Source organism: Pelophylax lessonae (genome assembly GCF_965119305.1).
Source record: "Pelophylax lessonae genome assembly, chromosome: 2".
Lineage (NCBI taxonomy): Eukaryota > Metazoa > Chordata > Amphibia > Anura > Ranidae > Pelophylax > Pelophylax lessonae.
The window spans coordinates 79,500,091-79,511,040 of NC_138769.1; the positions used below are offsets into that span (position 1 = coordinate 79,500,091).

The 10,950-nt window shown below is 43.0% G+C and overlaps 1 protein-coding gene across 1 annotated transcript; it reads left to right on the plus strand.

The window, feature by feature from the left end:
* Positions 1-3,463: 3,463 nt before the first annotated feature.
* LOC309547959 (uncharacterized protein) lies at positions 3,464-4,912 on the plus strand (the record flags this gene model as incomplete). Its single annotated transcript, XM_082247953.1, has 1 exon — positions 3,464-4,912. One exon carries the CDS (start codon positions 3,464-3,466, stop codon positions 4,910-4,912), a length of 1,449 nt encoding a protein of 482 aa, XP_082104079.1.
* Positions 4,913-10,950: the final 6,038 nt, after the last annotated feature.

Below are 10,950 nucleotides of genomic sequence, written 5' to 3' on the forward strand. Positions count from 1 at the left end.
CAATGTGCCTTAATAAAATATTGATATCCCCCGATACCAGAGACATACATTTCAGCTAGTGCCCAACTCACAATGGAATGTGGTCTGGAAATTACATTAACAAGTCATTCATTACCATTACAGACAGCATCAACACATCTCAGCCATACCTACTGGAAACTTAACAATCAGACTTTGCATATAGATTACAGAAGACACCTGAATACATTGATAAGTACTTACATATTAACACATCAGACAGCTGAGCATAGACGGGAAGGCCCTTCCACAAAAGCAACTTCAGACACAAGACGTCTCACATTTACATCAATGTGTTAGGGACAACAAAACCTTTCATGTATTGTCTTATTAGATATATTCTATTGTTAAACTGACCCATGGATTGTACACCAGTTTAAACAGTTTTTTTTCCCCTCTGAAATGACCTATAAATGTGTGAGCTGTAAATAAACAAATCCAATGTATTTCCATTAAAGCGGTTGTAAACTCTATAAAAAAAAAAATAAAAAAAAAAAAACCTGCAAGACAAAGGCATAATGAGCTAGTATGCATCGCATACTAGCCCATTATGTGTAACTTACCTTAAAACGAAGCCCCGACACAGACCCCCGGACATCGCTGCGGGCGCTGCCATGGTCCCTCGTCGTCTCTTCCGGGTTCGGCGGCTCCGGTGCGCTGATTGGCCGGAAGAGACGGCTCCGGCGCGATGATTGGCCGGAGCCGCGATGACGTCACTCCCGCGCATGCGCGCGGGAGTGATTTTTCCGGCAAGCTCCCGGCAACTTAATTGAAGGTCCCCCGGACCTTCAGAGCGCATGCGCCGCTCGCGCGAGCGGCTGCATGCACTGTAAATATCTCCTAAACCGTGCCGGTTTAGGAGATATTATTTGTACCTACAGGTAAGCCTTATTATAGGCTTACCTGTAGGTAAAAGTGTCAAAAAGCGGGATACTACCGCTTTAAGCTTGAGTGCTGTGTGCCTGTACATCTCCTGGCCAGAGGGGGAAAATTCACTGCACGAGCGAGTAGAACTGAAGGGTCGTAGGTCTGGGACCTAAACCAAAATCATCTTGCAACTGCCTTTTGACGTGGACGAGTTAACAGTTTGGTGTCAGAAGAGGGGTCCCCCATATACAGTATCGGGTGAGTAATTCTATTTTTTTTATTATTGCCACCCTATACTGTCAGAGCGGATTAACAGTACCTGGTAAGCGCTACTGTAGCGCCTCCCAGGAATCTGATATTCCTAAAGATAATAGAGGGTCTGATGCCCCAGTTAGAAAGCAGTACTGTGTGTGATAGTGAATTTTCCCTCTAAACATTGTATATTGCTGTATAGACACTTAAGTGTATTTTTAGTCGCTATATATGATTGCATGCCATTGTATAGATGTATATGTAGATTGTATGTGAGATCAAGCTGAGCTTGAAGGTATAAACTTGCCCACTGAGAATAATTAAAAGCAAACCATAAATTGGGTGTAGATAAACCTGATTAGAAAGACATAGGAAAAACACACAAGCTGGAGACCAGGTCTGCCAGTAAAGTCTAAATACTGACATCACCATCCCTAGATAAAACCTTCAAACTCAGCTAATCTCACTTTATATTCTGAGCTTAGAATAATGGGCAATTCTCAAGGTATGGGGAATCCCAAGGGAAAAATTTAATTTAAGTTTAGAACTGAAAGTCATGTTCCTAAGTCTGCTGCAAACCACTCTATGGTGAAATTGTCCCCCAAAAATGAATTGGGGGAAACACCAAAAATGTTTGTCCAGAGGTGTTTAGGTTAATTTTATACTGACCCTTGGGTAATAAATATGTCAATGCGGACTGAGGGAATGAGATGTAGTGATCCATTTCCAAGGGAGGGATCCTTTTCAGAATTTCATGTTGCTATTATAAAGGGGTTATGTTTAAATGAGATAGATGTTTTTCCATGGTACCAGGGAGACCCAAAGTGGGACAAAGAATATATGAGAAAATGTGGACAGGCATGGTTATCAGTGCAAACTTTCTGGACTGATCTTAGCAGTGTAAATGAGAAACAGCAGGTCAGAGCCCCCATTGTGTCCCCAGCTCCTGCTCCCCCTCCTTATGTGCCATTATATCCTGTCTTAACTAAATTAACACCAGAATCAGATGATGAAATGCTCAGAGGCAATTGTGCCACAAAATTCCGGTTCTACAGAACCTGAAATTCAGGATGTCTCTGAGTGTGTTTCAACCTATTGTCCAGCCTGAAAAGCCCAGTAGAGCAATATATTCACGTGCAGCAAAAACGAATACTGCCCCCATAGCAGCTGAAGCATTTCTGTTTGTTATAATGGGAAATCAAATGATAATGAAGCCACTACCGTCTACTGTTTTAAATTATATTATTAATAATTCCCCTGATCCCAGGAAAACTCCTGCTGCCACTGTATCATATTTGAAAAGAATGTGTAAAGGCCAACAGTTTACTGTAGAGGATTATAGATTAATTCTGGAAGGGGTTACGGGATATCTGGATTCAGCAGAAGGAGGTTTTGACTTTGGAAAATGTGACACTCTTCAAATACCCAGTACAGATATCACACCTGTCGATTATCCCTTAAGGACCTCTGAACAGATAGACAAAATGTGGACACAGGTATTGGCACAATTTAAAGAGATGCATGGTGATCGTAAAGATATTGGAATAGCCACAACTTGTAAACAAAAAACTGGAGAAAGTGTGTCAGATTTTACAAAGAGATTTTGTGTAAAGAAATCATTCCCAGGTGGGGATGCCCAGTCAGGATCAGTTCTGACAATGGAACCCCATTCACAGCAAAGGTAACACAGTCCATAGCAGAGCAACTAGCTATAGATTGGAAGTTCAACATACCGTACCACCCCCAGAGTGCAGGTGTTGTTGAAAGAATGAATCGTACACTGAAGGACAAACTGAGGAAGGCAACTGAAGGTACCTACCATAAGTGGGACCAGTACTTACCTGCTATTCTTGCTGAAGTCAGAATGACTCCAGACCCAAGAACCAAGCTATCTCCCTTTGAAATTCTGATGGGGAGACCCTTCCCAACCCCTTGGACAATGAATCCATTAATTCCCATACCTGGAGATCTGCAGCAGATGCAAGAGGAATATGTGGCAAAATTAATTGAAAAATTAAACAGTGATTATGGTGATATTTCGCTCTCGTTTCCTTTGCCAAGAGGTGTACCGACCCACCCATTCAAGCCTGGAGACAGAGTCCTGGTGAAGGCCCTCCATAAGCTAAAGTCACTAGACCCACCCTACGGACCTCCTGCGAAAGTTCAAGCAGGGACCAGAACAGCGGTATTGACAGATGACTCCCCAGTTTGGATCCACGCATTGCGACTGAAGGAAGCCCCACCTCTGGATCCCACGACTGTGGACCGAAGATTGTGACAAGTACCAGACGAATTCCGGTTGGATCCAGACAGACGCATTGGTACAATGCCAACGGACACCTCTACTCCTGGAAGACTTCCCATCCGTGCAGCAGTGGTACTCTTTGTAGCAAGCTCAACACTAGTAGCCACTGTCTGGTTACTTGCAACATGTGCTCACCACCCGCAGAACCTCTCCTCATTATGCCCTTCCTCACCCCAGGAAATGAGAGAGACACGAGACATTCATGTCTCCACTTTACAGTTGAAGTCAAGCCTATTGGACACAAAGGATAACATATGGATGTTTATTGCTGCCAACATACTGAACTCTTCTGATTTTTGCCTTTCTGATCACTACAATTCCAATGATTTGTTCTCTACCTGCCTGCTAGCTGTTCCTACCCCAGTTAATGTTTTAAAAGTCTATTATAGTGGGGCGTGGGCCGACTCAAGTATGGAAGACACTGATGTATACACTCATCCAAATCTATATGCTTATTGTAGTGACAGATCCTCATATTCACTCACAGAAACAATGGTAGAGTTAGATACAGGATATGTAACCTCCGCTGAGGTATGTTACAACATGACCTGCAATAGAAGTTATATCCCTATATGCACACAACCAAGTCGCCAGCCTACATACACCTTAGAATATAATGTCACCTGTTTAGAACCTCGTCTGTGCAAGTCAGTTACAAATAATATGACGTGTACTCCTACAATAATGCAACCCAGTTATGTCAAGAATGTCCAGCTCCCTAAGGGATGGTTACTATCATGTGGGACTCATAGTTGGACATATATCCTAGGAAATATAACAGGGGGTCCATGCACTCTCTCACGGCTCTCAGTAATCCTACCCCCAAAAAAATCAATTGCCCACTCACGGTCCCCTAGATCTTTGGGATACACTCTCCCAAGCAACTGTGACTCAGCAGTACATTTTCTCTCTGAAGCTGAATATATTTCTTTGGCCATATCCCTAGTTGGAGTCCCAGGACTTGCTACAGAAAATCACAGACAACTGAGTAAGGTCGCCTGTGCTCTTGAAAAAGGGCTCAACCACACATCTAGTGCTCTGGCTGAATTATTAATGGATCTCCAGGGCACTAGACAGGCAATATTACAAAATAGGCTGACCATTGATTATCTGTTGCTGAAGCAGAACATGGGATGTGATTCTTTCGAAGGTATGTGTTGTTTCAATCTGAGTGACCATTCAAAATCTATACAAAGTCATATCAAAACATTAAGTGAATTAGCAAAGGAAATTAAGGAAGATATAAGTAGCAATTGGTGGGACTGTTTTTTTGGGTGGCTGCCTGGAACTGCATTTATCCAACGGATACTAATGACCTTAGTGGGGGTGATTGTGGGTATCATCATGTTATGCTGTTGTGCTCAGTGCATCCCTAATATCATATCTATGTGTAGGACATGTATACTTACAGCGAGAGCACAGCAAACATACCCAGGAGGGCACATAGTGCTATTCTCAGACTCTAGGTGATCCCACCCTTTGAATAAGGTTGGGATCAAAGGTTGGGTTGAAAGAGTGTATCAATGTGCCTTAATAAAATATTGATATCCCCCGATACCAGAGACATACATTTCAGCTAGTGCCCAACTCACAATGGAATGTGGTCTCTGGAAATTACATTAACAAGTCATTCATTACCATTACAGACAGCATCAACACATCTCAGCCATACCTACTGGACACTTAACAATCAGACTTTGCATATAGATTACAGAAGACACCTGAATACATTGAGTAATTACATATTAACACATCAGACAGCTGAGCATAGACGGGAAGTTTTGTTAGGGACAACAAAACCTTTCATGTATTATCTTATTAGATATATTCTATTGTTAAACTGACCCATGGATTGTACACCAGTTTAAACTGTTTTTTTTCCCTCTGAAATGACCTATAAAAATGTGTGAGCTGTAAATAAACAAATCAGATGTATTTCCATTAAGCTTGAGTGCTGTATGCCTGTACATCTCCTGGCCAGAGGGGGGAAACTCACTGCATGAGGGAGTAGAACTGAAGGGTCGTAGGTCTGGGACCTAAACGCAAAATCATCTTGCAACTGCCTTTTGACGTGGACGAGTTAACAGTCCGTGATACTTTTTTTTTTTTTATTTGCACTAACATACAATTTTTCAGGACAAGCTTTCGGGATATGTCCCCTTCATCAAGATCCAAGCAGTACTCCATGAACTTTGATAGGCTGTAGGGAATGGAGCTGAACACTTCAGCTTTCCCTATCGGCCACACTAAAACGCAGGGAGGGGCACATTGTTTCTCAATGGCCCCGTGTGCAAGGGGCCCAAAGTAACATAAAAAAATAAAACATGGGTGGCGAACTACATTCTCACCTAGGCAAGAAAGAAGTGCTGCAGAATATGGCGGCACGGTGGTGTAGTGGTTAGCACTTTCACCTAGTAGCAAGAGGGTCGCTGGTTCGAATCCCAATCACGACACTACCTGCCTGGATTTTGCATGTTCTCCCTGTGCCTGCGTGGGTTTCCTCCGGGTACTCCGGTTTCCTCCCACACTCCAAAGACATGCTGGTAGGTTAATTGGATCCTGTATAAAATTGGCCCTATGTATGTATAAATGTGAGTTAGGGACCTTAGATTGTAAGCTCCTTGAGGGCAGGGACTGATATGAATGTGCAATGTATATGTAAAGCGCTGCGTAAATTGACAGTGCTATGTAAGAACCTGAAATAAATATTTACTTTTTTGGGAGAATGTCCACTTTAAATGCAGGAGAGAAAAGGCAGGTCTTCTGCCCTGACAGACAGGGCTGTGCTGTGTGGCGGAGTTATGTAAATCTCAGAACTGGATGGACAGAGAAACAAATTCTTTGGCAGTTACAGTAAATCAGCTCCCTTCTATGTATTTAATTTTAATATCAAGCTCTTTGCCTGTTGTTCAGCTTTCGGAATGGGGTGGGGGGTGACATGGGGCACCACAACTATGCATGATGGAAATCCAAAAAAAACCTCCACAAAAAAGGCATGGTGATCTGCATTTCTTTTTTAAAGAAAAGGTTAATCACTTTAGGTAAAATTCTGTTTTCAATCGGAATAAAATAAAATTATGTCCCACCGCCATTAACTTCCAGATACAGTGAACAACATTTGCTCTAATTTTGCGAATGTAAAAAGGCTAACACGAGCCATGCAATGTCATTCTCATGATGGAATAAAATGGCAAAGCACCCATCTGCATATACATGACTATTTCTTATCTTACTGCTGTACTAATGATTTATACAAATAGAGTCTGTTTACCGCTCTGTGTCAGGATGGAACTTTGAAGGGAAATAAGCTGTTAAATTGAATGGTGTACTATGACTTTGGGCTTCCATTCCATTGCTTTATGCAAAAACCTTATGTTGTATCCTTGTTCTCAGGAGGCTTTTATGATTATATTTCAGGGATAGATGTCTGGTAGTGCTGTAATTACTTAAAGGCATTAGAAAAACGTATTTCCTTTCTTATTTCTCTTTTTTTTTTTTTCAAATAAAAAAAATGATGATAAAAAATGATATATGTATTGTATACTGTACACTTTTTTGGCCAGGCAGTGTACTGTATATACAGTATCTCACAAAGGTGAGTACACCCCTAACATTTTTGTAAATATTTTATTATATCTTTTAATGTGACAACACTAAAGAAATTACACTTTGCTACAATGTAAAGTAGTGAGTGTACAGCTTGTATAACAGTGTACATTTGCTGTCCCCTCAAAATAACTCAACACACAGTCATTCATGTCTAAACCACTGGAAACAAAAGTGAATCCACCCCTAAGTGAAAATGTCCAAATTGGGCTCAGTTAGCCATTTTGCCTCCCCGGTGTCATGTGACTCGTTAGTGTTACAAGGTTTCAGGTGTGAATGGGGAGCAGGTGTGTTAAATTTGGTGTTATAGCTCTCACTCTCTCATACTGATCACTGGAAGTTTAATATGGCACCTTATGGCAAAGAACTCTCTGAGGATCTGAAAAAAAGAATTGTTGCTCTACATAAAGATGGTCTAGGCCAGTGATGGCGAACCTTGGCACCCCAGAGGTTTTGAAACTACATTTCCCATGATGCTCTTGCACTCTGCAGTGTAGTTGAGCATCATGAGAAATGTAGTTCCAAAACATCTGGGGTGCCAAGGTTTGCCATCACTGGTCTAGGCTATAAGAAGATTGCCAAGACCCTGAAACTGAGCTGCAGCACTGTAGCCATGTCGATACAGCGGTTTAACAGGACAGGCTCCACTCAGAACAGGCCTCGCTATGGTCGACCAAAGAGGTTGAGTGTACGTGCTCAGCGTCATATCCAGAGGTTGTCTTTGGGAGTAGACGTATGAGTTCTGCCAGCATTGCTGCAGAGGTTAAAGGGGTGGGGGGGTCAGTCTGTCAGTGCTCAGACCGTACGCTGCACACTGCATCAAACTGGTCTGCAGGGCTGTCGTCCCAGAAGGAAGCCTCTTCTACAGATGATGCATAAGAAAGCCTGCAAACAGCTTACTAAAAGGCAAGCAGACTAAGGACATGGATTGCTGGAACCATGTCCTGTGGTCTGATGAGACCAACATAAACGTATTTGGTTCAGATGGTGTCAAGCATGTGTGGTGGCAACCAGGTGAGGAGTACAAAGACAAGTGTGTCTTGCCTATAGTCAAGTCACTGAAGAAATGACACTTTGCTACAATGTAAAGTAGTGATTGCACAGCTGGTAATAACAGTGTAAATTTGCTGTCCCCTCAAAATAACTCAACACACAGTCATTAATGTCTAAACAGCTGGCTACAAAAGTGAGTACACCCCTAAAAGAGAATATCCAAATTGGGCCCAAACTGTCAATATTTTGTTTGGCCACCATTATTTTCCAGCACTGCCTTAACCCTCTTGGGCATGGAGTTACCCAGAGCTTCACAGGTTGCCAATGGAGTCCTCTTCCACTCCTCCATGACGACATCACAGAGCTGGACCACACACTTAAAGTGTTACTAAACCCACAACAGTAAAATCAGTCTGTATATGCAGGAACGTATGCTTGTTATACTCACTGTGGAACCTAAGGGATTGATCCTCCGCATTGTATAAAATGGCTGTTTGATCCTGTCTTCTCTGATCCTCCCCTTCTTCCACTGACTTCAGAACATGCCCTTAAGACAGAGCTTTTGGAGTCAGGCTGCACATGCTCAGTTTGGTGTGTATTTCTAGAGAGTTTTTTTTTCTTAGGAGAGTGCAAGTGATCAGCACAGCACAGGGTCAATCAGCAGTGTCCAGACAGAGGGTCAGGGGTCGCCCTCTGTCTGGACACAGGGGTTGCCCTCGAATTTGCATTAAAAGTAGGACTTACTCCTTGCTGTACGGGATTTATTTTTCCTGATGCCAACATGGCAGCAAACATATGCTATAGTTCTGCCCCTATATCTACCCACAGGACCCGTTTAAATCTATAAAAGTCTGACTGAGAGCAATCTACCCCATTCTCCTTTTTTGTCCTCAAGATATACACCTGCAAGACTGTGATGTTGCGATAAATCCCTACCTGCTGACTGTCGGTATCCATCTGGGTTCAGCCTCTACCAGGCATTGTTACACATCTTAGGCTGCTAAATGCACCAACAAGGTGGGGAGCCCCTTCTGGTGGTTTTTTGGGGCTGAGGAGTTCTCCAATTAGAGACGGCAGAACCTCATGTGGTGCACCTGAGACGGTGTTTGGCTGCTGGAGTCCACAATGCATGTGTCTACACACCTGTGCTGGTGTTTGTTTGCTGGAGTCCGCAATGCATGTGTCTCTACACACCTGTGCTGGTGTTTGTTTGCTGGAGTCCGCAATGCATGTGTCTCTACACACCTGTGCTGGTGTTTGTTTGCTGGAGTCCATGATGCATGTGTCTCTCTACACACCTCTGCTGGTGTTTGTTTGCTGGAGTCCATGATGCATGTTCTCTTTACACACCTGTGCTGAATCCTGATGCTGGTTTCAGTGCTGCAGTTTATTTTCTCCTACAGGTATGTGCTATACCTTTTTGTTTTCCTCCCTTGCCTCTAACTCATTAGGCTTAACCACTTAAGCCCCGGAAGATTTTACCCCCTTCCTGACCAGGGGGTTTTTTGCGATTTTTACTGCGTGACTTTAACGGACAATTGCGCGGTCGTGCGAAGCTGTACCTAAACAAATTTGACGTTCTTTTTTTCCCACAAACAGAGCTTTCTTTTGGTGGTATTTGATCACCTGTGCGATTTTTACTTTTTGCGCTATAAACAAAAAAAGAGCGTAAATTTTGCAAAAACAACAATATTTTTCACATTTTTTTTATATGAAATTCCCCCCCAAAAAAATTTAAAAATCAAAATTTTTTAACATTTTTGGCCAATTTATTTTCTGCTACATATGTTTGGTAAAAAAAAAAAAATTGCAAAAAGCGTATTTTGATTGGTTTGCACAAAGGTTATTGCGTTTACTAACTAAGGGAAAGATTTCTGTCATTTTTGGTGGTTTTTTTTAACGCGTAATGGCGGCGAATTGCAATTTTTTTGCGGTACTGCGACATTGCGGCGGATAGATCGGACCCTTGACTGACATTTTTGACACTTTTGGGGTTACCAGTGACATTTCTACAGTAATCAGTGCTATACATATGCACTGTTACTGCAAAATGACACTGGTAGTGAAGGGGTTAACTTTATTTGAGTGGGAGGGGTGGTGTGTGTCCCTAGGGGCGTGATTCTTACTGTGATTGGCTGTGGCTTGAAGTGTAGGAACAATGATCAATGGTCCTACATAGTAGAACCGTATGATCACTGTTTCTACACAGGGGAGAATGACAGGCGGCTTGTTTACATTAGCTGCCTGCCTTTCTCCCTCTCCCCCGACGATCGGCGAGTGACCGGCGGACCGATGTTCCCCAGCACGGACTTGCTGGGGAACGAGCCGGCGCTCGGCCGCTATTGGCTCCCAAGCAAGTGACAGGCTAGTGACGTACCGGTACGTCACTTTGCCTGGCCGGGGCTGACTGCCGACGTATATCGTCGTGCGGCGGTCGGCAACCGGTTAAAATGTATTTGCAGATCGTCCTCTGCTTGTTGTTCTGTGCTGCCTACACACCAAAAGATTAGTTCTGTCCTTGTCATTTTGCCACTTCAACCAATGACCCCATGCACTATTATTAATGAAATGTGTTTTATGATCACAACAAAAGACACAAGTGCACTGCAGAGATTCCAGTTCATAATTCCCAACACATACTGCACATATTCCATTAGATGGGGGTCAGAATTTTCTTTCACACCTGATTGAAAAGATCTCTTCACACACTGTACAGTTTTCACATAAAAGTTCTCCAATCACTTATGCCAGCGGACTACGGGCGAAACGTCAAGGACGCAGATGAGTTCAGGGAATCACAATTAGGCCTTCTAACCAAGAAGGCCCCAAACCTATTGCAGCCAACTCTGTTACTGGCTCTGAGGGCACCTTTAACCAAGCCACTCACCTCTGCCTTACACCTGGATACA